The sequence below is a fragment of the Lithobates pipiens genome, unplaced genomic scaffold (genome assembly GCF_037356315.1).
Source record: "Lithobates pipiens isolate NorthernLeopardFrog02 unplaced genomic scaffold, aLitPip1_a1.2 Scaffold_8, whole genome shotgun sequence".
Lineage (NCBI taxonomy): Eukaryota > Metazoa > Chordata > Amphibia > Anura > Ranidae > Lithobates > Lithobates pipiens.
The window spans coordinates 577,099,471-577,127,469 of record NW_027507903.1 but is presented as its reverse complement, the minus strand read 5'-3'; the positions used below and the strand labels follow the sequence as shown (position 1 = coordinate 577,127,469).

General features: G+C 46.4%; 1 protein-coding gene across 2 annotated transcripts; it reads right to left on the bottom strand.

The window, feature by feature from the left end:
• Positions 1-92: 92 nt before the first annotated feature.
• On the bottom strand, positions 93-23,931 carry SPC24 (SPC24 component of NDC80 kinetochore complex). 2 transcript variants are annotated; one of them, XM_077470229.1, is made up of 6 exons: positions 23,627-23,931; positions 20,425-20,625; positions 16,469-16,613; positions 7,607-7,711; positions 4,929-5,005; positions 93-3,023 (listed from the first exon to the last, which is right to left on the bottom strand). In XM_077470229.1, exons 2-6 carry the CDS (start codon positions 20,588-20,590, stop codon positions 2,917-2,919), a joined length of 600 nt encoding a protein of 199 aa, XP_077326355.1. In that variant the 5' UTR covers positions 20,591-20,625; positions 23,627-23,931; the 3' UTR covers positions 93-2,916. The 2 variants fall into 2 exon arrangements, with proteins under 2 accessions (XP_077326355.1, XP_077326356.1); XM_077470230.1 differs by having other exon boundaries at positions 23,772-23,931.
• Positions 23,932-27,999: the final 4,068 nt, after the last annotated feature.

Here is a 27,999-nt window from a genome sequence, read left to right as displayed (position 1 = left end):
GAGAAGCGCAGAGTGATGATGTCACTGGGTCTAAAATAAAAAAGGTATGCAATGGTATATTTTACAAACAATGAAAAACAAAAACAGGCAAGAACCATTTACTTTTTATTTACAAAATTTTAAAAACTGTTGGCAGCCGCAGAAAAGAACAGCAACAATGCACACAAACAAATCTGGTCATTATAGAGATTCTACACAAAACTGCAGATTCCTCTTTTTCCATCAATGTTCACTCTTTAAACAGATGCATTAAAAGCCAATTTTAGTTTTATTTAAAAAAAAAAAACACATGGAATTTAAACCAGTGTTTTTCACTTCCATTCCCCGAGTGCCCTAAGCACCCGTTAACACCGGTGCGACTTGTCATGTGATTTTACAGTTCCAAATCACATGACAAGACGCACCCCATTGCCGGCAATTGAAGCGTTGATGTCACAGCAATTATGAAAAAGGTTCCTGCACAACTTTTTACCCATTTCATTGCGACTTGAATAGACTTTTGTAAAATGAAGTCTCAAGCCGCAATGAAATAGTCAGTGCAAATAGCACTGATGTGCAGCTTTGAAATCATGCTGAAGTAGCGCGATTTCAAAGCTGCACCGGTGTGAACCAGGGCTAAGCAGGTTTAGGTTGGCATTTCTTTAAAGTGCAAGTTCACCTTTACAGAAAATCTGTAAGGTGAACTTACACTGGACCCCCTCCCCCTCGCACGCGGTTCCACTCTACCTGAAACTGGTGATCTCCTGCACTGATGCATCGTATTGTCAATTTACCAGTCCGGGGATTTGAAATCCCTGCAGCTTTCTCTCTTCTTCTTCAGCACTGACAAAGATGGGCTACGTGGGTTCTGATTTTCTCTGCGCTGCCCATGTGATGGCACGGTCCAATCAGAATGCCTCATATCCATACCTCTACAAGGTACGTTTAGGAAATTAAGCCGCGGGGAATCACTGTTTCCCGGACAAGTAAAGCGGCGATACGATCAGTGCAGTAGATCTCCAGCTCCAGGTACAGTGGGACCGGATGTGATGGAGGGGGTCCAGTGTAAGCTCACCATTCAGATTTTTCTGTAAGGCCCCTTTCACACTGCTGCAACTTCAAAGTCCCTTGATTTTGCAGGGGCGATTTTGACGTGATTTCAGGGAATGCCTGTGAAAACTTGAGGTCTATACTTTGAAGTCAGTGCGACTTGAAGTTGCACAGAAATGAATGGTACGCATTGGAAATCATGAGGTATGACTTGTCATGCGACTTTGCAGTCCCAAGTCCAGGACAACTTGCACAAGTGTGAAAGGGACCTGAGGCTGGGTTCACACTGCTGCGGGGGGAGATCCGGATGTGATTCGCACCCGCACTGCAGTGCAAATCACATCCGATCTCCGTAGCGATGCGAGTTCAGCCATACAGATAGTATGGCTGAATTCGCATCGCTCCCGCAGCAAACTCGCACGGGACCCTTTTTTTGGTCCGCAACAGAATCGGATCGCATGGGGGTTCACACCATGCTATCCGCTTCCTGTGCGAGTCGGCAGATCGCACTGCGATATGCGGACGGATCTGGGGGTGTCATTAACATATCATTGACACTCCCAGCCGTCCGCATAGGGCAGTGTGAACTGCCGGCGGGAGTAATGCGATGCGGGAAAACGCCGCGGATTCGCAGCGTTCCCGCATCGCAGCGGTGTGAACCCGGCCTAAAGGTGAACTTGTCCCTTAAAATCAGCTACCATAGAGTATGGAAGCTAATAAATGTGTCCTCTCCTTCTGGAATCAGCAGTTATCTGGCTATTCTGCTGTTCCAACGGCTTTTATAGTTTCTGACCTGATGCAAGTTTACAAGTCTGACTTTACTGTGACCTTTTAATCTGAATACTTGTTCCAGGACAGTGACTTAAAACGAAATTCAGCAACAGACATCCAGGCAACTAGCATTTTCAGATAAAAGTCAGCAAATGGCAGCCCTGTTTTTTTCTCAGTAGAGGTGTCCTGTAAAGTGGTTCTAAAGGTTGAAGGTTTTTTAACCTGCATTACATTTAGTATGAAACTCCCCTCTCCCCCCCAATACTTATCAGAGCCCGATTGCAATCCAGTGAAGTGCACAAGAAAGGCGTTTTCCCGGGTCTCTGCCTCCTCATTGGCGAAACATTGACTCCTGCTGCTATCACAGCCAGTGATGGGGGAGCAAGGGCAGGGCCAAGCCCCATTCTGTGTGTCTAAGGTTGCATACACATGGAACGTGCAGAATTTCAAATGGCTGCAAAATGCTGGATATGTTTGCGATGCCATTACTTCGCCCGTGATCATGTGTCAATTCAGCATTATGGGCACACAAAGCGGGGCTCGGGATTGAGCGCACACAAGTGCCCCTTTACCAAGCAGCTGAGATGCCCAGTTTGTGTCTATAGATGCAGACTGGGAGGCTGGGGAGAGAGCACACACGGTTGCCCCCTTGGAAAGTGGCTTTCCACAGGGTCACTCGCTGAAGAGAAGGGGCCTGGAGCGCCAGCGTGGACCCCAGAAAGGGAGGTTTAATGTCGCTTTAACTCTCATTTGACATCCATACTCATGGCACAGTTGTCACAAGGCCTTCATTTGTCGGTGAATGCAACCAGCAGTACAATAATACGGCATAGAGAAATTCTGTCTGCAGCTGTAATGATAACTGGGACGGTTTGCACTATAAAATCTTTAACTAAGTGTTTAAGCTAAACTACAATATAAATATACCACACAAGAATATTCACAAGGACAGTATATACAGGTATATAAACTTTCATGACGTGTACAGAAAATTTACCATACAAATGCATGTGAATACTTAAAATCATATTCCGACATCTACACTTGTCAATGCTGGAATTTATAGTTGCATTTTGGAATGCTATATAAAAACGCCCTCCCTCCACACAGGTTCGGTCACCATTCAGTGGACAGAAGGCTCCATAGGTAATCGCAGATAAAAATCTTTGAGCGCTGGGTGCTGTCAATGCAGATGGGCTGAGCAATATCTCCTCCATAGTGGACTTAAGGTTACAGTTAAAGAAAGATTATGGAATATATTGAAAAGTAAATTGCCACTAAACATTATCCTGCACATGGACGTCACAATTACTACTCAACCATTTTAAGTGAATTTGGTAAATAATACTTAAAAAGGTGGACCTGAAATCAAACTCATGTCATGTTATAGTAAGAAAGGTTAATTGTGCCTTATGCCGCGTACACACGACCGGACTTTCCAGCAGACTAGGTCAGACGGTCTTTCTGACGGACTTTCGGCTGAGTTCCGACGGACTTTCCAAACGAACGGACTAAGTCCAATTGTTTTGTTCGGACCAGCACACAGACGAACGGTTTTCCCGATTTTAGTCCATCGGAATTGTGTCTGTTGGATAGATTTGAAACCTGTTCTATTTATAGATCCGTCAGATTTATTTTATGAAAAATGATTGGACTAGCCCACACATGATGAGATTGTCTGACGGACTTACTGGCAGACCTAGTCTGCCAGAAAGTCTGGTCGTGTGTATGCGGCATTAGTAGTACCCTGCACGAAAAACACAAAAAAAGTTTTAATTTGCCCCTAAAAAACAGCAGTGCACTTCCTGGTATACGAGTGCGCCTAGGCACCCCTGTGCATACAGCCCCCTGACTGCTAGTGTCAGGAGATTAGGGGATTTCACCCAAGTGCTGCTCACTGTTCTTGCTGGAAGCTCTGATGTGAAAAAGCAAAGCCATGCCTCTACCAAGATGGCCGCCTCCACACAGAGACACAATGCAGGACAAGGCATCTTAAGTCAGTAAGGAACTGTGCCTGGATGGACTTTTGTATGCTTCAGAACTGCTTCACTTCCCATACAGATCTAAGGCACTGTTTGACGGCTATTCTCAGGAGATTTCTTGATATCACCACGATGCAGCTCACTGTTCTCCTTGCTGGAGGCTCCGACACGAGGAAGCAAAGCCATGCCTCTACCAAGATGGCTGCCTCCATACAGCAACACAGTGCCGGACAAAGCATCTTAAAGTTGTAGAACTGCTAGATGACTCCAGGCTGGCTCCTTTTGCAGGTAAAAGGTATAGGTATATGTTACTGTAAACATTAAAAATAAGTCCCTATACTATTTAAAATCCAGTAATAGACCGTTTCCCCCTGCTCTGCACATGCTCAGTTGCTCTCCATTTTTAGGCATTTGTAGGCACTGCCGTGTCTGTAGTCTGCGGACAGCCTTAGGGCTAGTTTACACTTGCTTCAAAACATGGCTTTGGACAGGCTTTGTTAAAGCTCTCTGAACGCCAGTCAAAGCTCCTGTCACTAAATAAAATGGTTAGCTTACAGTCCTGTTTATACCTTGCTTTCGCTTCAAAAATTATACCCCGTGTAGCTTTGAGGGTGCTTCAAAGCGCCTTCAACGCCTCCATTTGAAGTCTATGACAAAACTCGCTTGAAGCCACACCAAATCTCATCAAAGCCCCATCGAAGCACTAAGCAAAAACAAGGTACAAACAGGACTGTAATCTAACCATTTTATTAGTAGTTCAATATCTACTTGCGACTAGTAAGCGAAAAAAGAAAAAAAAAAAAAAATCAGACGATCTGTTGTTCGATTTTCAGATCATGTGTAGGTGGCATGGGGGGGGATTTACTGACACTGGTGTAGCCATTTAGATTATAACTTCAGCTTCTTCCATTAAGCTTTGTCCTTAAATCCTGGAAGTTGGATACGTTTCTAGGAAGAGCTACACCAGATTTTGCACTTCTGCTTTAGTAAATAGCCCCCGAAATATCTTCAACTTTGATAAACTCCAGAAAATATGAAATTTTTGTGTTTCCCACAACACTACTTGCAATTTGTGTTAAATTGCCCATAAGGGAAAAAAATAAGAAAAACCCACACAGCCATAGTCGCATAGCATTGGAAGGATACTGCCTTTGATGAGTGTTGAGTCACAGCTGTAATCCCAATCAATCTTGGTTACAGAATGGAACAGTTTTGCCATGTACCTGAAAAGAACAAAGAATTATATTATACATTCCCCTTCTTTTCTTCTATTAGAACCAGCAATAATATCTATAGATTTGAGGGGTCGAAAATCTCTAGGGCCTCTGGTCCCAGAAGTCAGTAGTCGGCATGGATGTGTAAAGGGACCTTTAATAAGAGCAATCTCTGGAAGTTTCGTTTAGTATGTCCCTAGTTCCTCACAGCATGACTTCAATCTTCAACCAATCCTGTAGAACTCTGGTCATTTCCTTTAGCAAGTTTTCAGTCTATGGCAGTCTTCTATAGTATAACATATAATAAGTATTATATGTGGCCATTTAGAGACTGATATACAGTGCCTTGCGAAAGTATTCGGCCCCCTTGAACTTTTCAACCTTTTGCCACATTTCAGGCTTCAAACAAAGATATAAAATTTTTATTTTTTGTGAAGAATCACCAACAAGTGGGACACAATTGTGAAGTGGAACGAAATCTATTGGATAATTTAAACTTTTTTAGCAAATAAAAAACTGAAAAGTGGTGCGTGCAAAATTATTCGGCCCCTTTACTTTCAGTGCAGCAAACTCACTCCAGAAGTTCAGCGAGGATCTCTGAATGATCCAATGTTGTCCTAAATGACTGATGGTGATAAATAGAATCCACCTGTGTGTAATCAAGTCTCTGTATAAATGCACCTGCTCTGTGATAGTCTCAGGGTTCTGTTGAAAGCGCAGAGAGCATCATGAAGACCAAGGAACACACCAGGCAGGTCCGTAATACTGTTGTGGAGAAGTTTAAAGCCGGATTTGGATACAAAAAGATTTCCCAAGCTTTAAACATCCCAAGGAGCACTGTGCAAGCGATCATTTTGAAATGGGAGTATCAGACCACTGAAAATCTACCAAGACCTGGCCGTCCCTCTAAATTTTCAGTTCAGACAAGGAGAAGACTGATCAGAGATGCAGCCAAGAGGCCCATGATCACTCTGGATGAACTGCAGAGAACTACAGCTGAGGTGGGAGAGTCTGTCCATAGGACAACAATCAGTCGTACACTGCACAAATCTGGCCTTTATGGAAGAGTGGCAAGAAGAAAGCCATTTCTCAAAGATATCCATAAAAAGTCTCGTCTAAACATGTGGAAGAAGGTGCTCTGGTCAGATGAAACCAAAATCGAACTTTTTGCCCACAATGCAAAACGTTATGCGTAAAAGCAACACAGCATCCCCACTGTCAAACATGTTGGTGGCAGCATCATGGTTTGGGCCTGCTTTTCTTCAGCAGGGACAGGGAAGATGGTTAAAATTGAGGGGAAGATGGATGCAGCCAAATACAGGACCATTCTGGATGAAAACCTGTTGGAGTCTGCAAAAGACCTGAAACTGGGACGGAGATTTATCTTCCAACAAGACAATGATCCCAAACATACAGCAAAACCTACAAAGGAATGGTTCACAAATAAACGTATCCAGGTGTTAGAATGGCCAAGTCAAAGTCCAGACCTGAATCCAATCAAGAATCTGTGGAAAGAGCTGAAAACTGCTGTTCACAAACGCTCTCCATCCAACCTCACTGAGCTCGAGCTGTTTTGCAAGGAAGAATGGGCAAGAATTTCAGTCTCTCGATGTGCAAAACTGATAGAGACATACCCCAAGTGACTTGCAGCTGTAATCGCAGCAAAAGGTGGCTCTACAATGTATTAACGCAAGGGGGCCGAATAATTTTGCACGCCCCACTTTTCATTTTTTTATTAGTTAAAAAAGTTTCAAAAATCCAATAGATTTCGTTCCACTTCACAATTGTGTCCCACTTGTTGGTGATTCTTCACAAAAAAATTTAAATTTTATATCCTTATGTTTGAAGCCTGAAATTTGGCAAAAGGTTGAAAAGTTCAAGGGGGCCGAATACTTTCGCGAGGCACTGTAGCACTGATCACTGTATTGGTGCCACTGGTCACCAAAAGGTGTCACTTAGGGTCAGATTTGTCCGCCGCAAAGTTGCACTCCTGCAAAAATCGCAGATCGCCGCCATTACCAGTAAAAACAATTAAAAATCCCTAAATCGAACCCCTATTTTGTAGATGCAATAACTTTTGTGCAAACCATTCAATATATGCTTATATTTTTTACCAAAAATATGTAGCAGAATACATATTGGCCTAAACTGATGAAGAAATTAGTTTATTTTTTTTATTTTTATTTTTTGGGGGGGGGGGGGGATTTATAGCAAAAAAATATATATTTTTTTCCAAATTTTCTGCCTTTTTTTGTTTATAGTGCAAAAATAAAAAACCGGAGAAATGATCAAATACCACCAAAAGAAAGCTCCATTTGTGGGAAAAAAGGATGTCAATTTTGTTTTGGTACAACGTTGCATGACCACGCAATTGTCAGTTAAAGCAACGCAGTGCCGTATTGCAAAGAATGACCTGGGGTCACTGAGGGAGCAAATCCTTCCAGGGGTAAAGTGGTTCAAGGCGAGGTTAAAACAAACACACACACACACACACACACACATGGGATGAAAAAAAATAATGTGGCCTAAGCAAATAGCCTTTACATTACATATGTGATGCAGCATGTCATGTTCTGCCTGCAATTCTCTTTCAATGATGACAGAACTCACAAGGCTGAGGGGATGACTACAGTCGTATCTTCCTGAGCTTCTCTCTCTACCTCTTCAATTTCATCTTCTATTAGCTTCAAGTCTTCTATCTCCTTTTGGAGGAATGTATTGATGTTCAGGAAAAGCAAACGTCACAAATTAAACAATTAAAACATATACATAACTAAAACAGCCGATTCCCCACCACAAGGTTAATGAAAAGACAGGGGAAGTCAGTCAGACTTTAAAAACAGAAATCAAAAATTGTAGCGGAGGGGTAAATCCAGTGATAGAGTGTTTGAATCTGCTGAACCGGCTGAGATTTGAACCATTTATGGGCAGACTGATTATACCAAAGTTGATCAATCAAATTGGGAACAACCAGCCTGTTAGATTTTCCATGCTACTACTGTCAATGACTATAGCTGCTAGTAATAATCATTGTGTGTTCTCCCAGCCGAGATGGCTCCCCCTGCTGGCAGAACACAGTAGCTTAGCAGGAGGGATTCCCCCATCAACACAGTCTGTTTGCAGGAAAGAAAAAAAAAAAATCGCACCATCTATGCCCAACTTAAAGAGGTTGTAAACCTTCCAGGTTTTTCACCTTGAATGCATTCTATGTTTTGAGGTGAAAAACCTCCTGTAATGCTTCAGCCCCCCAAGCCTCCATTTTACTTACCTGTACGACCAAGGACGAGCACACCAGCAAAAGCCGCTGTTTAGAGTCCTGACTGGATGAATGGATGGATGGATAGCAGCACAGCCATTGGCTCCCGCTACTGTCAATCAAATCCATTGACCTGGGCACCGGGGCCAAGTCATACATTCGGGCTTCTATGGACGCCGAATGAATGACTAGGGAGCGCACCCGCAAGGTAACCCCCCGGGAGAGCGATTCTTCCAGGGGGTTATCTAATGCGGAGAAAAGCCGCGAGAGCCACCGAGGGACCCCAGAAGAGGATGTTCGGGCTACTCTGTGCAAAACGAGCTGCACAGTGGGGGCAAGTATGACATGTCTGTTATTAAAAACACAAAAAAAAAAACAAAAAAAAAAACTGAGCTTTAGTGTCACTTTATGGTTTTCCAGCCTCCAAGAGAGCTACAGGTATGTGGTGACCTGTACGTCGAGAAGCGTGTCATCTTCAAAGAATGCTTTCAGAGTGGAGAAAATGTATGAAACAGTATCCCCGCCTCTGTAATCACCTGTTTACACTCTTGTCCGTTATGTCTGACAAATGGAGCCGTTTTACAATATCTGCAACATCAGTGTGACAGAGAGCCTACTATATGGGTCAGTCCTAGCGTGACTATTTCCAATGTGTGGTAGAAGTTTGTTTAAAGGATAAGTTCACCTTTTCTAACATGTTACATCCTATATTTAGGGTGTAACATATCATAGATGCACTGTCCACCCCCCCCCCCCCCCCCCCGGCTAGGAGTTCACAATGAACTACCAGGGCGCTGTTGAGCACTCTAGGTAGTTCATTCATGCTTCCTGTCATTGTGTAACAGCCTACCTGTACCGGAGCTCCACAGACAGTCTGCAGGACCATGGCATTGCACCCACGATTGATCGTAGGTGCAATGCTTTACAGGCTCATAATTTGCTATTTTTTTTTTTTTTTTTTTGTAAAGGTGAACTTATCTTTAAGGCTGCATTCACACCTGAGCTTTTTCAGCTCATAAGACGCTTGAAAAAACAAAACAAAAACACCCAACAAGCAAAATCCCATTCATTTCAATGGCACCTGTTCAAATCTGAGTGCTCTGTCACCTGAAGCAAAACGCCTGCTTTTTACATTGGTGAGCTGTAAAAATTACAGTAAAAGATGCATGACTTTAAAACGCTCAGGTGTGAATGCAGCCTTAAAGTGGTTGTACCTACAAAAACAACTACGGCGCATGCGCACGTTAGACAGGGCACATTGTGACATTTCTAATATGGGTCATGCCGTGACTGGCGGCTCCCGCGTGCATGATCGGAAGGGACATCGTGCGGCTACGGTCAATCACCGAGCCGGAGTTTGCGGCCCCGGAAGGAAGAGGGGTGAAGATGGACGCTCCCTGTTAGTGGGGACAGCAGTGACATTGCGGGCTTTGGTTTCAGATAAGTGACACATAATGGGCTACCATGTGATCCATAGTAGCCCATTTTGCTTTACCTTTGCAGGCAAGTAAAGAGGAAGTAAAACCCAACAGGGTTTACTTCCACTTTAATGTGTCAAGAAAGTTTGATAAAAGAAAATAAATACTGTATATAATATTCAAGTATGTATTCTTAAGTCAAAAGACTAAGTTAGACTTACCGGTGACGGTATTTCTAAGAGCCTTTCAGGACAACCCCGGAGAGAGTGTAGCTCCACCTTGTAATTAGGAAACACATGCCCACTTTAAAAACACCTCCTCTTCCTCCATGGCTTCAGTTATTGTGGCCTTCCGACGCTGGAAAATAAAGCACAGAAAGCACAACACCATGGTAGAACTTAATACATTTACTAAGCATAACCTAGGGAGGGAAGTAACGGTTGTCCTGAAAGGCTCTTAGAAATACCGTCACCGGTAAGTCTAAACTTAGTCTTTCTCAAATCGCCTTTCAGGACAACCCCGGAGAGGATAACCGAGAAACTTACCCTAGGGCGGGACTACTGCCTGCAGTACCTTCCTGCCGAAGGCCTGATCTGCTGCAGACAGTAGATCTAACCGGTAGTGCCGGAGAAATGTCGTTAACTGGACCAAGTGGCAGCCTTGCAGATTTGTTCAGGCGTTGCACCGGCCCTTTCAGCCCAGGAAACTGCCGTGGATCTAGTAGAGTGAGCAGCAATACCTGAGGGAGATATTTCTCTTTTTGCTTTATAGGCTTCTGTTATAGCCAACTTAAGCCACCTACCCAGCGTACTTTTAGAAGCTTTCTCCCCCTTGCGTGATCCAGAAAATATCACGAAGAGGGCGTTTGATTTTCTAAAATCTTTAGTAACTTTCAGAAACTGTAATAGACACCTTTTCACATCCAATGTGTGAAAAACTTCCTCTCCTGCATTTGCTGGGGTTGCAGAGAATGTAGGTAACACTATTTCCTGCGATCGATGGAAAGCTGAGGATACTTTCGGTAGGAATGCTGGATCCGTCCTCAGTACCACCCTGTCCTGATAAATTCTAAGGAAGGGTTCTGTAATAGCTAGAGCTTGGAGCTCACTGACTCTCCTGGCCGAGGTGATGGCCACCAAAAAGATTGTTTTTAAAACCACCTTCTGTAAAGAAGCTTCCTGTAAGGGTTCAAACGGTGCTCCCGAGAGACCCTGTAAAACTGTAGACAAATCCCAACTGGGAAAGTCTTTAAGGGCTACTGGTCTATTTCGAGCAAGAGCCCTAAAAAATCTAGAAATTAAAGTTTCTTTAGATAAAGTCTTTTCAAAGAAAACTGATAAGGCAGCCACCTGAGTCTTCAGGGTACTGGCTGTGAGACCCTTCTCCATTCCTTCATGGAGAAACTCCAAGACGGACACCGTGCTCTTGACCTTGAGTTCTCTAGAACTGCACCAGGAGTTGAACTTTTTCCAGACCTTCATGTAAATTGCCTGTGTAACTGCCTTCCTACTAGACAGCAGGGTCTTTACTACTTTATCTGAGAGACCTTTGGCTTTTAATAGGTCCTCCTCAGAAACCAGGCGGTTAGCTGTAGGAGTTCCACCTCTGGATGACTTACTGTCCCCTGGGATAACAGATCTTTTCTGAGTGGTAACCTCCATGGGGGCTTCGAGGCTAGGTTTCGAAGACCCGCGAACCAGGGCCTTTTTGGCCAAAAAGGAGTGACTAGTATTAAGTCTGTCCTTTCTTCCCTGAATTTCCTCAGTACTAGTGGAATTAGAGGAAAGGGGGGAAAGGCGTAGCACAGCTGGTAATGCCAGGGGTGAGCGAATGCATCCAACCCTATTGCTGCATCTCCTCGGTGAAGAGAAAAGAATCTGTCCACCTTTGAGTTCTGCTGGCTGGCAAAAAGGTCTACCTGTGGAACCCCCCAGGCCTCGGAGATCATCAGGAACACTTCCTGATTCAGACTCCATTCTGCCTCTAGCAATTTGCGCCTGCTTAGGAGGTCCGCAGACAAATTCTGAGAGCCCTTCAGATGCACTGCCGATAGTGAGGCTGTGTTCTGCTCTGCCCAGGCTAACAACAGATTGGCCAGCTCCATCAAGCTCCTGCTTCTGGTTCCCCCTTGCTTCATAATGTAGGTAACCGCTGTTGTGTTGTCTGACAACACCTGGACATGGTGGCCTCTCAAACTCTGCTGAAAGGCCACTAATCCCAGAAAGATCGCCTTCAACTCCCTCCAGTTGGATGATCTTTGAGCTTCCTGTTTGGACCAGACCCCCTGAGATGTCTGACCATCCAGATGGGCTCCCCAGCCCCAGGCACTTGCGTCTGTAGTAAGGCGCTTGTCCACAGGAAAGGTCCACACCAGGCCCCTTGAGAGGTTTGCCTGGTCTCTCCACCACCAAAGAGCCCTTTTCGTCCTTGACGAAATTTTTAGCTGTTTTTCCAAAGGATCCTGATGGGACCAGCTTGACAGAACCTCCCTCTGAAGGGGTCTGGAATGGAACCTGGCCCACTGAACAGCCGGGATTGCTGCCGTAAGCAGGCCCAGAACTGCCATAGCTGTCCTGACTGAGACTGTCTGGTTGCTCTGTATCCGCTGTACAGCTAGCTGCAACTTTTCCTGTTTTTCCAACGGCAGGAAAACTTTCTGGAGAATCGAATTTAACGTATACCCCAGAAATTTCATTTCCTGTGAGGGGGTCAGGATTGACTTCTCTAGATTTAGAAGCCATCCCAGGCCCTCGAGGTGAGACTGGGCCCTCTGGAGATTGACTAGGACCTGCTCCCTGGAGTCTGCAAAAAACAAAAGGTCGTCCAGGTAAGGGACGACTGGAATCCCCTTCAATTTCAGGGGCTCCAAAGCCTCTGCCATAATCTTCGTAAAGACCCTGGGAGAGGACGAGAGTCCGAACGGCAGAGCCCTGAATTGGAGGTGCCATACCGAACTCCCCACCTTCAATGCCAGGCGCAGGAACTGCTGCGATGCCTGATGAATTGGTATATGAAGGTAGGCATCCCTTAAATCCAGGGATGCCATGAAGCATTCTGGGGTCAACAGCTTTGTGATGGAGAAAATTGTATCCATCCTGAAATGTTTGTACCGAATGAACCTGTTCAGGAATTTCAGATTCAGGATTAGACGGTACTTCCCTGAGGGTTTTTTCACTAGAAAAATATGTGAATAAAAACCCCTGCCCTGCTTGTTTACTGGGACTTGAATCAGAACCTCTTGCTGTATCAGCTCCTGTAACAAAAGCTTCATTGCAGAGGCCTTCTCCTGATCCCCTGGCAATGTTGTCACGTAAAACCTGCTCGGGGGTAGTTCTGAAAACTCCAACCTGTACCCCTGATCGACAACGCTCTTCACGAACAGATTTGGAGACAGCCTGTCCCATTGTTCGCGAAAAGCTGACAGTCTCCCCCCCCACTGGGGAGATATTGTCACTTGCTCTTAGGGGACTGCTCTGGGGGAGATCTAAAGAGGACTCCACCCTTGCCTTTGCCCTTCTGTGAACCCCATCTGCTCTTGCGCTCCTGGTCTTTTTTATGGGACTGCTGAAAAGCACGAAAATTCTTTTTGGCAATCTGCTTTTTCTTAACTGGAAAAGCCTTCTTTTTATCGGCTGTTCTATCCAGCACAGACTCTAAATCGGGACCAAAGAGCAAGTCACCCGAGAAGGGAAGACCACACAGCTTGACCTTAGAAGCAGTGTCCCCAGACCATGTTTTCAGCCAAACTGCTCTCCTGGCTGAATTTACAAGAGCCGAAGACCTAGCGGCCAGTTTAACCGATTCTGCTGATGCATCCGCCATGTATTTGACTGCATTCAGGATCAGTGGAAAGGACTCTAAGAGATCCTTGCGGGGAGTCCCCGCTTCAATATGGCTCTTCAGCTTCTCTACCCAACATTCCAGATTCCTGGCCACTACCGTAGCTGCCATTGCTGGTTTTAGACTGACTGACGCAGCATCCCAAGCCTTTTTAAGGATGGAGTCAGCTTTTTTGTCCATTGGGTCTTTAAGGATCCCCATATCCTCAAAGGCTAGATCCGTTCGTCTGGATACCTGCGAGAAAGCTGCATCGACTCTGGGTTTCTTGTTCCAAACCTCTGAGTCCTTATCTTCGAAGGGAAACCTTCTCTTGAGAGCTTTAGAGAAGAAAGGGGCTTTTTCTGGGTCCTTCCACTCCTTTCTCACTGAGTCTGAGAGGACCCTGTGGACTGGAAAAACTCTCCGTTTTGTTTCGTCCAACCCCTGGTACATTTTGTCATGAACTGACAGTTGTACTTTTTCTTCTTGAATTTCTAGAGTAGTGTAGATTGCTTTAAGAATATCATCTACTTCCTCTAGTGATTGAATTTGGAGCCCCTGCTATCTTCTTCCTCTTCCTCCTCCTCAGAATCCCTGAAGGAGATGAGAGTACTACCCCCTTCGTCTCCAGACTCTTCAGTTTCCACCTGTCTGGATGACGACGCCCTGGGGCTGGGCGGTAAGTTCTGAGGCTCGGTCTGTACGGGAGGGTTTTGTATCAGGATGGACCTGACTGAACTCAAGGAGTTTGTCAGCTCTTTAACCAAAGAAAACAAATCCTTATATTGTTGAGATGTTTCCTCTTCCACCAATTCTCTGATACAATTTCTGCACATTGCCTTCTGCCATGAATCTCTGAGGGGGGTCTTGCAAGAAGGACATTTTCTCTGACCTGGTCTAGCTTTTCCTAGTGATTTTTCCTGAAACGACATACAGGTTTAACTCACTAAAAGCTCTCAACAACCAGTTGCTTAACACCAAGCCAGTGCAGAGACCCACCACCAAACAGACCACTAGTGAGACCCCAGAACTAGGCTGCAAAAGGTCAGAGCGAAGTCCACCTCCGACCTGCAGCGACAGGCCCCCAATAGGGGGGAACAGACAAAGACATAGCCCAACAGTAAAGCAGAGGGTGCCAGTGCACCTTACGTACCTGGGCTGGACCGGTGCTAGGGGCGCCTGTCTCCGCCATAGCTGGCTTACACTCTTCCATCGTTTGAGTGAGGCAGCTATCACAAACAGCTCTGTCATTTTAAATTTTCCCGGCCGCCACGTCATCAGGGCCGGCCGGAAGCGGAAGCACGCGGTCACCTGACCCGCCCCATGATCCCTGCGTTCCAGGCACTTGAACCACGGCGCCACGCCCCCTCAGAGCGCCCGCGCGTCACCGTGAACGATGCCGTCGCCGCCCGGGACCCGGCGCCGAAAACGGAGCCATGCCGCTGACCTGCAGCGGCCTCCGCCAGCAACAGAGCCCTCCCTGCGCTAACCAGCGGACACCAGGCACCCGACGCCGGCACTCCGAGGGTCCTTACTCCCGTGAGATGGCGGGACCAGGAGCTCCAGGAGTCCTCTCCCCGTGGAGATGCTGCTGGGGGTCAAAAAGAAAAAACCTGCAACGAAAGGTAAGCCTTACTCCCCTGCAGAGAGTGTAGCTCTCCCTGGTTCAGGCACATGCTTCCTCCAAGGAGGAAACACAATAACTGAAGCCATGGAGGAAGAGGAGGTGTTTTTAAAGTGGGCATGTGTTTCCTAATTACAAGGTGGAGCTACACTCTCTCCGGGGTTGTCCTGAAAGGCGATTTGAGAAAATAACCCTTCTATTGCTCTCAGCCTCCTCCGAATTCACTTTTTTGCCACTGTGATCTGGATTCCTGTGAAGCCCCCCTTACACACACAGACGTTCCGTCTGTCCATTTTTTTTTCATCCATTGGGTGATGGATGAAGTTTTCATTTAAATTATTATTTTTTTTAATTATTTTTTTCTTATTCGTCATATCCACTTAAGCCCCGGACCAATTTGCAGCCAAAGGACCAAGCCCCTTTTTGCGATTCGGCACTGCGTCGCTTTAACTGACAATTGCACGGTCGTGTGACATTGCTCCCAAACAAAATTGACAAAACTGATCGTCCTTCCCTATAAAAGGGAACAGATGATCGGTGACAGCCACACAGGGAAAGGTTTGTTTACACAGACCTCTCCTCGTTCTTCAGCTCTGTGACCCAATCGCGGGACACCAGCGGCGCTCGGGTCCGCTGGTCCAGCGGCCACGGAGCACAGGACCGGGTCGGGAGCGCGCCGCCGGCTGGGCACTTAAAAAGCAACGTACAGGTACGTGCTTGTGCCCAGCCGTGCCATTCTGCCGATGTACATTGGCATGAGGCGGTGCTTAAGTGAATATACTGTCAGAGTAGTTCAGGATCACCATAGTGGCAATGTACTACTCTGGGGGTGATCAGGGAGTTTTCACCGATTGCTGTTACTGTGATCACCACTGTAACAAGCAATCGTTTGAACTGTTATGAATGGCTTTGTTTACTACTGTGATTGACCCACAGCGTTCACATGGTACAGGTTGCCATGTGATCACTGGTGACAAATCACAGATCACACATAGTAAACAATAATGTTATAAAGAGATTTCATTCATGACTATCGTTTACTATGTGACATGCAATCGCACAGCAAACAAATGGTACCTGGGGAGCTAATAGCGGCCCGATACAGAGCACTGCAATTTGCTGCATCCACAGTGACACTGCAATTGTGGATCGTGCCGCTGCAGCCCAAGGGGGCAGGCATGTGCAACACAAAGTACGAGTACATTGTGGTGCTTGAGGGAGCCCCCCGCCAGCAGTAAATGTACTGTTGGCGGTCGCTAAGTGGTAAACAAATCACGTACCCCTTTTTTGGTTGCCTATAATATCATTGTATCAATTGTACAAGAAAAGGAACACTACTTTGGTCTGAAGGATATTTTATGTCGGTTTCCACTGATGCATTTTTCTCACAAACATCCTGCAGCTCCCGCTCAATATTATGAAGTCTGGATGACACTTTTTGCTTGGTCTCTTCTGTTGCAAGAACGGTATGTGCAACTTTTTCTTCTACTGAAAGAAGATCTAAAGATTTCAAAAGAAAGAACGTAAATTAAAGATAGTTTCAATGTCAGCTGTGGTGCAATGTGTATTTCAGCATACCGTACTGCTTGTTTTTTCCTAAATTCATTAAAAGTGCCATATAGTAAAACTTCATTCATATTCATGCCACTGCACAGCAATGGGGTGCGTTGCACTACTGTGTGGCGACATGCAGTACTGTCCACTATGGTGCATAAAAATGCAGACATGCTGCATTTTTCTACACTGCACCATACAGTACGCCAGCAGTGTGGTGTGAATGGGGAAAAATAGAAAACCATTGTTTTCCATGTGTCCTAGGAATGACCTGCATTTATCCCAATGCAGAAAAACGAACCCTCAAAGTGTTACTAAACCCACAACAGTAAAATCAGTCTGTATATGCAGCATAGCATGCTTGTTATACCCACTGTGGAACCTAAGGGGTTAATCCTCTGCATTGTGTAAAAAGACTGTTTGATCCTGTATGCATAGATCCTTCTCTTCTTCCACTGACTCCAAAACAGGTCCTGAGTTACTGGAGTCAGGTTGCACGTGCTCAGTTTGGTGTGTATTGCTAGAGAGTTTTTTTTTTCTTTTCTTGGGAGAGTACATGTGCTCAGCACAAGACCAATCAGCAAACAGAGTGTCAGGGGTCCTGGATCCTGCTAGGACAGCCAGTTTACTATGAAAACTCCTCCTACAAGCTTTAACCAGGCACTGACAGAAGTCACAAGACCGCTATATACCGCTGATGAGAAAAGGTATTTAGCAGTTTACATTTATTAAAATATTTGCATTTCCTTGTTCTGTGTACAACCACATATAGTCAATGCAGCTTAGGAACACTTTAAGGAGGACCTAAACCCAAATCATTAAAATATCATATAAAAGTTGATTTTATTTCAGAAGTTGTTTCAATGTGTTTAAGCCTCTGGATTTCATTAAAACAATACAGGATGATCCTGTCATAAAGTTCTTTTTTCAGGCACTTCCTCCTATGGTGTACAAATGCCTCCCAAACGACTGCGCTGTCACCCTATCACATGCACCCCTAGACACGACAAGTGGTCATGCCAACACATGGGCTAGATTGAGTGTATGTAGACAGAAAGTGGTTGAAAGAGACTGGATGAGATCCCCCTAGAAATCATATTAATACGCACTGCTACTCCAGCGATCTTCACTTGCTTCTGGGCCATGTGCCAAGCAGCTGCCCTGCTGCACTGTGAACACAGGAGGTCACAGGCTTGGCACAAGCACCATTCAGAAGGTTGCCTGCATTTCCTTGATAAATGCAAAAAAACTTTTCTGACTGGATGTGGTAGAGAGGCGGGGGGTGGGTTGAGACATCAGATAGTACAGCGGCTTCTTCTTAGCTGTCAGGTTTTTTTTTTTTCGTTCAGCTAACTGGGTTGAACGGGAAAAAAAAAAAAAAATAGTAGTGTCCACCAGGCTTAAGCTGGCCATACACCTATAGATTATCTGCAGATTTTCTATGGTTAGATGGAAAAAGTGGGAGATTCCTCCACCCACACAGTTTAGCGAACACTGAGAAATCTGTTGCACTTTTTCCATCTAAACCATAGAAAATATGTAGATAATCTATAGGTGTATAGCCAGCTTTAAAAGGGGTTGTAGACCCTTGCCACTTTTCACCTTAATGCATTCTATGCATTAAGGTGAAAAACCTTCTTTACTGCAGCAGAGCCCCCCTTATACTTACCTGAGCCCCAAAATCTGCTTGATGGGATCGAGCACATCAGCTCCGGCCGGTGTCCGTTTCCTGATTGGATATGTTGAAAGCAGTGCAGCCATTGGCTCCCTCTGCTGTCAATCAAACCCAACGACATGGGCACAGAGGGTGGGGCCAAATCCTGCGCTCTGTTTCAATAGACACAATGGCAGGACATGGGAGTGTGCCTGCACGGGCGTCCAGTCGAACAGCGCTTCTCCGATGGGACACTTAAGAGGAGGAGCCAGGAGCGCCACAGGGGGACCCCAGGAGGATCGAGGTCAAAAGAAACTGCACAGCGGAGGTAAATATGACATGTTTGTTTAACCACTAGAGATCCGCGCTATAGCCAAATGACGGCTACAGCGCGGACCTCCTTTGCCGACGTCTATTGACGTCGTCCAGTGCACGAGCGGCCTGCGCGCCCCCTGTGATCGGCGAGTCTATGAGACTCGCCTGATGACGGATCCGAGCAAGGGGTTGATCCCGACCCCTTACCACGTGATCAGCTGTCAGCCAATGACAGCTGATCATGTGATACAACGGAGCCGGTAATCGGCTATCTTTCCTCCTCGCGCTGACATCGAGAGGAGAAAAAAAAAGAGCCGATCACCGGCAGCCGTGATCGGGACATCAGTCCCGATCACAGCCAGCTTACCAGTGCCCACCTGCCCCCTGCCAGTGCCACCTCAGGAAAAAATAAGTGCCCCCCGTCAGTGACACCCATCAGTGCCCACAATCTGCCTCAACAACGGTGCTGCACCCCAGTGCCACATATCCGTGCCCATCAGTGTCATCTACCAGTGCCCATCAGTGCCGCCCATCAGTGCCCATCAGTCCCATCTATCAGTGGTACCTATCAGTGCCCCTTAGTGCCACCCATCCGTGCCATCTTATCTGTGCCCATCTTTGCCCATCAGTGCCGCCTTATCTGTGCCCATCAGTACTGCCTTATCTGTGCCTATCGGTGCCACCTTATCTGTGCCTATTAGTGCCGCCTTAACTATGCCTATCAGTGCCCACCAGTGCCGCCTATTAGTGCCCACCAGTGCCGCCTATCAGTGCCCACCAGTGCCGCCTCATCAGCGCACTTCAATGAAGGAGAAAAATGACCTGTGCAAAATTTTATAACAAAACTATTAAACATGATTTTTTATTTTATTTTTTATTTTGCATCTTTTTTTGTTTGTTTAGCAAAAAATAAAACTCCCAGCTGTAATTAAATACCACCAAAAGAAAGCTCTATTTGTGGGGAAAAAAAATTTCATTTGGGTACAGTGTTGTATGCCCGCGCAATTGTCATTCAAAGTGCATCAGCGCTGAAAGCTGAAAATTGGTCTGGGCAGGAGGGGGGTTTAAGTGCCCAGTAAGCAAGTGGTTAAAGAGGAGGTCCACCAGCAGCTACAAATACTGCAGCTGCTGACTTTTTTTTTTTTTTTTTTTTAACAGAAAATTAGCTGCTGACTTTTAATAAATGGACACTTACTTGTCCCAAGGTCCAGCGATGTTGGCACCCGAAGCCGATCAATCGCTCCGCAGCTGCCACTGCCATCCTCGGTGAAGCATTGCGGCTTCACTTCACGATTCCCTAGCGCGAATGCGCGAGTCGCGCTGCGCGTCTTAACTGGACCCCGCTATCTCCTGGGACCCGTGTGTCCCAGCAGACAGAGGGAGTCATTGCCCGGAAGTAGGTGCAAATACTTGTCTTAGACAGGTATCTGCACCCCCCCCCCCTCCCCCTGAAAAGGTGCCAAATGTGACACCGCAGGGGGGTAGGGTTCTGAAAAGTTTGTGAACCTCCGCTTTAAATTTAAAAAAATAAAAACAGGAAACTTTACAATCACTTTAACCCACAATATGGCAACTCCCAGTCTGGAGCTTAGGGTACATACTGTATGCATGAATCAATTCAATTGTAATATTTCCCATTCAGATTTTTTACTCCAATCTTTTGAGGAACTAAGTGCGTTTGCTGCTTGCATTATTGCCATTTCAAATCATATCAAAGGAATTATGATGGTAGACCTTTTGAAGGCCCACAACTACTTCAAAGCCAGGTAATCATAAAGACAGAAGCACCTCTAATGAGATCCAAGGTCTGCATTTGCGTGTCTACAAGCGAGTTGATCATGGCTTCCTGCCAGTCCAGGCTCTTCTTTAAATCAGCAACTGCGCCGTCAGAAACCAGGACCTTGACAAGCTCCCGGCTCAACTCCACATATTCTTCCATCTCCTCCTGAAGCATTTTCAACTGGATATAAGACTGCTGGCAGAACAGATCTGTAGATCAAAATGCACATTTGGCAAGTCAAGACATAAAGATCTCGAAAATGTAGCAGGTAGAATTATACTGTATACTGCCTAAGAGAAGAGACCACAAGATGCCCATTGTTGCCTTCATTACCTTGCAAAAGCTTTGGATTTGCTTTTGGCTTGATTACTGGGGTGGATTTCCTGATGGGAAAGTCCTTCCAAGTGCCATTTCAGTGTCCAACAAGACTTCCTCAGTAGCCAGGAAAGGTAATCCCTCTTGGCAGTTGGTAGAGCTTAGCCATCAATTCAGGGAAAGACGGGCACCAGTCAGGGAGGGGTTTTCCAACCAACACAGACTACTTGGAGTCTTGAGTTCTCCATTTTTAGTCAGACGTTTTACTCACAGGTAGTGTCCAACCATGTTGCTAAGCCCCCCCACATGCCTACTGCCCATCACCATGATGGACAACCTCACTGGCCAATGGAGTCTACGGGGGATAGGAAGGGATGGGCAAGCTTTGACACTATGAGGAAGTGCCAAAGACTTGCCCTTCAAAACTGTGTGAAATTTGGTCCTGACAGGAAAATCTGAGAGGATGTTGCAAGTATCTGCAAGCATCTCATACTTGCAACAGATTGCTCCCTTCCCTTCAGTGACTGAGTCACTTTAAAGAGGAAGTAAACCCTGATGAGTTTACTTCCTCTTTCATTCCCTGCAAAGGTAAAGCATAATGGACTACTATGCATCGCCACGATGACGTCACTCCCGCGCATGCGCACGGGAGCCGCCACTCGCGGCATATTGCCGTTGACCGCGGCGCGTCCAGTGCGGCGCTGTCTGCGGCGCATGCGCCGTACACAGCGGTGCCTGTCTTTCGGCAAATATCTCCTAAACCGTGTAGGTTTAGGAGATATTTCTTGGACATACAGGTAAGCCTTAATCTAGGCTTACCTGTAGGTCAAAGTGTGTTGTAAGGGTTTACAACCACTTTAAAGCAGAACTGAAATTGGGGAAAAAAAGATTTCTAAGGCTAGGTTCACTTATTAAGTAAAGAATGCCAGCAATTACTGGATTTTAGGGAGCGGGGATGCTGCGTCCTTAACAACCGATGACATTTCACTGGTCCACGGAATTCCCCTCCCTGCCTGCCACCCTCCTGCCCTAAAAAAGGACAGAGAAAGCAGCACCATCTAAGTGCGGTATGACCACAATTTAAAGTGGTCATACCACTGTCCAGGGATCCCACGATGTCGGTACCCCAGACGATTTTTCAATCGGCTCTCGGATGCTGCCACCGCGATTCCTATTACAGCCGTTTCCCTACTGTGCATGCGTGAAGCTCGCTGCGCTTTATGGATGGCTTGGCAGAAACCCGAAGAAGGGAGATGGGCCAGTACACCCCCCCCCCCCCCCGGTACCAAAATGTGGCAGCGGGGGGGGGGGGGGGTGAGCAAACAAGCTTCCTTTTTTGAATGCTCTACCAGCACCCCTGGACCTCTGCCCACCAACACACCAGCGGCTACCACCCGAGAGTAGAGCAGATGAACACCACATTCATCATTCATGTGGGAATTGTGTTTATCCCTGTGAGTGTATTACCTTTTATACATTAAATTGCAATCATACCGCACTTAGATGGTGCTGCTTTCTCTGTCCTTTCCCTGTGTTCCCGGAGCCCCTTCTAGCTCCCCCCACCCTTCAAGTACCCTCCTACCCCTCCCCCCACCACCTCCCAAACCACCCCTCTGCCCACTGTTCCTAGGTGATAGGTATCAGTGAGTACTAAAAAAAAAAAAAAAAAAAAAAAAAAAAGTATTGGTACTCGCACTCTGTGTTTAACCGCTTTCCGACCACCTCACGCAGATATACTGTGGCAGAAGGGCACATACAGGCAGATTAACATACCTGTACGTTGCCCTTTAAGAGGCGGCTTGCGCGTGCCCGCCGGGAGCTCCCTGACCCTGATCACGGGTCCTGTGGACTTGATGTCCGCGGGGATACCCACGATCGCCTCACGAAGAGGAAGAACGGGGAGATGCTAATGTAAACAAACATCTCCCCGTTCTGCCTAATGACACTGATCAGCGCTCCCTGTAATCGGGAGCGCTGATCAGTGACATGTCACACATAGCTAGCCCACTCCCCCCCCCCCCCCACAGTTAGAATCACTCCCTAGGACACACTTAGCCCCTACAGCACCCCCTAGTGGTTAACCTATTCACTGCCAGTCACATTTTTACAGTAGTCAATGCAATTTTCTTGCATTGATCGCTGTATAAATGACAATGGTCCCAAAATGTGTCAAAATTGTCCGATGTGTCCGCCATAATGTCGCAGTCATGATAAACAATAATCGCAAATTACCATTACTAGTAAAAAGAAAGATGATCAATAAAAATGCCATAAGACTATCCCCTATTTTGTAGACACTATAACTTTTGCGCAAACCAATCAATAAACGCTTATTGCGATTGATTTTTTACCAAAACTATGTAGAATACGTACTGAGAAATTATATATATATATATATATATATATATATATATTTTTTTTTTTGGGGGGGGGGGGGTAATTATTATAGCAAAAATTAAAAAATAATTTTTTTTTTTTTTTTCAAAATTGATGCTTTTTTTTTTTTTTTTATTTATAATGCAAAAAATAAAAACCGCAGAGGTGATCAAATACCACCAAAAGAAAGCTATATTTGTGGGGGAAAAAGGACATCAATTTTGTTTGGGTGCAACGTCACACAATTGTCAGTTAAAGCGACGCAGTGCCGAATCACAAAGAGTGCTCTGGTCAAGAAGGGGGTAATTCTTCCAGGGCTGAAGTGGTTAATAAAAAATGGCATCAGTGCATCCCTATTCCCTAAACCAAGGTATGCAGATTGCAGAATACTATCTCTTAATGCAGTGGATGCACAACACATCACCCCACACACATACACACAACCCTCACTAGCACAGCCCCGCCCATTTCCACGCCCCCTCTCCACTCTCACAGCCAACCGCCTTCCTCCGCTCTCACCAGCGAAAGAAGTACGCGCAACAAAATGCTCAGTCCCTCGGTCCAATCCCGTGCCAGGGATTCCTTTTCCCGCCTCCGTTCGGAGTTTGAATCGTGGCGCCGAGCTCTCAGTAGTACGCGGAGACGCGCGCGGCGCTCCTCTTACCTCAGCGGCTTTCCCGCCTCTCCGGTGTCGGTATAACGGAACGCTGGAGGAGAGCCGCCGCCGTGCCGGCTGGTGACAGACGTTGTCCGGTGAGAAGGACGGCCCTGTTATGGGAGGAGGACGGAGGAGAGGACCGCCTCTGTCTGGGTGCGGGGCTGGGCTTCTTCTGTAAGAGAGACACGTCACCGTCCGGGGAGGAGAGCAATCCGAGACACGGAGGGCGGCCTCTTCACATAGCGCTGTGCCACTTGCCAGAGGAAGTAGGGCTTCATTCCCTACTACTACATGAGGAGCCCCAGCAACACTCTCATATTATCCACTTCACATCCGCAACATTTACCCCCCCCCCCTTCATGGCCAGGCCATTTTTTGCGTTACTTTTACTGACAATTGCGCGGTCGTGCGACGCTCTACCCAAATAAAATTGATGTCCTTTTTCCCCACAAATAGAGACAGTTTTGGAAAAAAAAAAAAAAAAAATTTTTTACTTTCTGCTATAAAAAATATCCAATTAAAAATATGTAAAAAAGATCAAATTTCTGCATAAATTTAGGCCAAAACGTATTCTGCTACATGGTTTTAGTTTAAAAAAAAAAAAACCTTTGAGAGAAAGTGGGCGCATCTACAAAATGGGCGATATATTTATGGCATTTTTTTATATATGTTTGTGTGTGTGTGTTTTTACCAGTAATGGCGGTGATCTGCAATATTGTTATTGTTTATTTTATTTTTATTATTATTAATTTTTTTTTTTTAAGCGGGATTGCGGCCGAGAGATCAGACACCTACCTGACATTTTTGACACCTTTTCGGGGAAGCAGTGATGTTATTACAGTGATCAGTGCTAAAAAGTATGCACTGACATTGTACTAATGACACTGGCAGGGAAGGGGTTAACATCAGGGGCGATCAAGGTTTTAAATGTGTTCCATCGGTGTGCGTCTAAGGGTGCATTCACACCGAGGCATTGGCAGTAAAGTGCTGCTATTTTTTAGTGGTGCTTTACAATCGTTTTTGCTGAGATTTTCGTCTGCTAGCGGGCAAAAAAGGGTTAAAAAAAAAAACCTCCACTGCATCGGTGTTTTGGCAGCAGCGCTGCCCATTCATTTCAATGGGCGGGGGTAAGGACATTGTGTTACCATCTCTGTGTCCTAAGCCGACACATCCTAAGGAGGTGGCCTTCCATTTCCTGGACGTGGTACGGGCTCTGAGGGTGTATTTATCTGCTACGGCTCCCTTTCGGAAGTCAGACTCCTTGTTTGTTTCGGTGGCTGGTCCGAAAAAAGGCATGGTGGTCTCGTCGGCCACCATTTGCAGGTGGATCAGACGGATTGTAGTACAGGCCTACGCCTTGAAGGGGCGGGTGCCCCCTTTCTGGTCACAGCCCATTCTACAAGGGCAATCGGAACGTCTTAGACCTCCTGACATCAAGCGTCTGTCATTCAAGTGTGTAAGGCGGCGACTTGGTTGTCTGATCACACCTTTACAAAATTCTACAAGGTAGATGTCAGTGCATCGGCTGATGCCTGTTTTGGCCACAAAGTTTTGCAGGGGGCCGTGTAATTGCACTTGGGCCCCTTTCACACTGAGGTGTTTTTCAGGCGCCTTTCACTCCAGTGTGAAAGCCAGAGGGCTTTCACAATGAAGCGGTGCGCTAGCAAGGCGGTGAAAAAAGTCCTGCTAGCAGCATCTTTGCAGGCGGTTTTAACCCTTTTTTGGCCACTAGCGGGGGTTAAAACTGCCCCGCTAGCAGCCCAATACCACCGCTAAAACAACAGTAAAGCGGAGCTAAAAAGAGCGCCACTTTACCGCCGACGCCACTCCCGTCCCAGTGTAAAAGGGGCCCTAATTTTTCTTCCTTTTTTTTTTTTTTTTTTTACAAAATCACAGGTACTTTAAGTAAATGCACTGTTGCATTTGTTACCGCTAGTTTTTTTTGAGGAGGTTTGTGAGGTAGTGACTCCCAGAGGAGCACTCTTTTTATTTTATTTTTTGTGGGTAAAAGTTTTATGCTGTTCCCACACTGTTTTTTTGTGGGTGAAGTTTTTATACTGTTTCCCACCCCTCGTTTTGGCACTGCTTGAGGACATCCCAATGGTCAAGAATAAAGGAGCTGTGTCAGTCGGTGAACCTAAGAGAAAATAGGATTCTTTTATACTCACCGTAAAATCCTTTTCTCTGTAGTTCACCGACTGCCACAGCACCCGCACCTCCTGTTTTTTTTTTTTTTTTTTTTTTTTTTTTTTTTTATACGTCATACTGCTTGTTGACGTACTGAGGCAGGCTGGGGGGTTGTTACTACAGAGAAAAGGATTTTATGGTGAGTACAAAAAATCCTATTTTTTTTTTTTTAACGTCTAGCCAGCACATCACCTCAGTGTAAAGGCACTCAGGCTTTCACGCTGAGACTGCAGGGCAGACGTTCTACAGGTGCTAATTTTAGCCCAAAAACGGCTCCGTGTGAAAGGGGTCAAACTGTGTGGGGGATGGGCTGCCTGGGACAACACACAGATCAGTCTTCCTGTGTAGCACAAAGATAGGATCTCTTTCATCCCCTGACAGAATGGAGATCTGCCCTGTTTACTTTGGAGAATGATCGTGGGCGGCCATCAAGTTCGCTGGACCCGCTGATTGTCTCCCCCACTGGCCAATGGGCACACGCTATGGTTGCTACCTCATCCCTTTTAGGCTGGGTTCACACTGCTGCGGGGGGAGATCCGAATCACATCCGATCTCCGTAGCGATGCGAGTACAGCCATACAGATAGTATGGCTGAATTCGCATCGCTCCCGCAGCAAACTCGCACGGGACCCTTTTTTTGGTCCGCAACAGAATCGGATCGCATGGGGGTTCACACCATGCGATCCGATTCCTGTGCGAGTCGGCAGATCGCACTGCGATATGCGGACGGATCTGGGGGTGTCATTAACATATCATTGACACTCCCAGCCGTTCGCATAGGGCAGTGTGAAACTGCCGGCGGGAGTAATGCGATGCGGGAAAACGCAGCGGATTCGCGGCGTTCCCGCATCGCAGCGGTGTGAAACCGGCCTTAAACCTGAACACATTAATTACACAGGTTCTGTGGCTGATTAAGGTGGTAATTAAACTCACTTGGTGCCTTATCTGCATTAAATTAGCCTCAGAACCTGTATAATTCCAAGGTGTTTGGATTTAAAGGGATGAGGTGGCAACTCTAGCACACATGCCCCCCCTCCACAGAACCTCGTGCACGAACCATCATACATTGGTGTATTGTTCATGATATAGAAAATCGACCAAAAATCCAGAAAAAACACAATATAAATTCAGTCTCAGTTCAATGAGTTAGACCCCTTTCACACTGAGCCGCTACCGGTAAAGCAGCGCTATTCTGAGGTTTTATTCCCCTGTTAGCATAAGAAAAGGGGTTAAATCCACTGACAAAACGCCGCCAGAGTGGCGTTTTGCCAGCGGTATCGCAGCACTGCCCCATTGATTTCAATGGGGAGAAGCGGTGGAGGAGTTCCAAAGAAGCTGCTGGCAGGACTTTTTCTGACGCCCTGCCAGCGCACCGCTACATTCGAGGGCTTTCACACTGGGATGAATGGAGCAGCTGTTTTAGGGCATTCTGCAGGTGCTATTTTCTCAAATCGCCTTTCAGGACAACCCCGCAGAGAGTGTAGCTCCACCTTGTCATTAGGAAACCCCTCCTCTTCCTCCATGGCTTCAGTTATTGTGTTTCCTCCAGCGAGGAAGCATGTGCCTGAACCAGGGGAGAGCTACACTCTCTGTAGGGGAGTAAGGCTTACCTTAGGTACTGGTTGTTTTTTTGACCCCCTCAGCAGCATCTCCAGTGGGAGAGGACTCCTGGAGCTCCTGGTCCCGCCATCTCAGGGGAGTAAGGACCCTCGGAGTGCTGGCGTCGGGTGTCCGCTGGACTAGCGCAGGGAGGGCTCTGTCGCTGGCGGAGGTCGCTGCAGGTCAGCGGCGTGGCTCAGTTTTCGGCATCGGGTCCCGGGCGGCAACAGCGTCGTTTACGATGACGCGGGGACGTGGCGCCGTGGTTCAAGCGCCTGGAACGCAGGGATCATGGGGCGGGTCAGGTGAACGTGTGCTTCCGGCCGGCCCTGATGACGCGGCGGCCGGGAAAATTTAAAAAAATGGCAGAGCTGTTTGTGAATGCTGCCTTACTCAGCGATGGAGGAATGTAAGCCAGCTATGGCAGAGACAGGCGCCCCAAGCACCG

Excerpts from the sequence above, each read along its gene's own strand:
- SPC24 (XM_077470229.1), bottom strand. The coding sequence starts at position 20,590 with ATGCTTCAGGAGGAGATGGAAGAATATGTGGAGTTGAGCCGGGAGCTT. Across the intron at positions 7,712-16,468 it reads TCAGTGGAAACCGACATAAA|ATTCCTCCAAAAGGAGATAG; the intron begins ATATCCTTCAGA and ends GAACATCAATAC. Across the intron at positions 3,024-4,928 it reads CTCAACACTCATCAAAGGCA|TCCACTATGGAGGAGATATT; the intron begins GTATCCTTCCAA and ends TGTAACCTTAAG.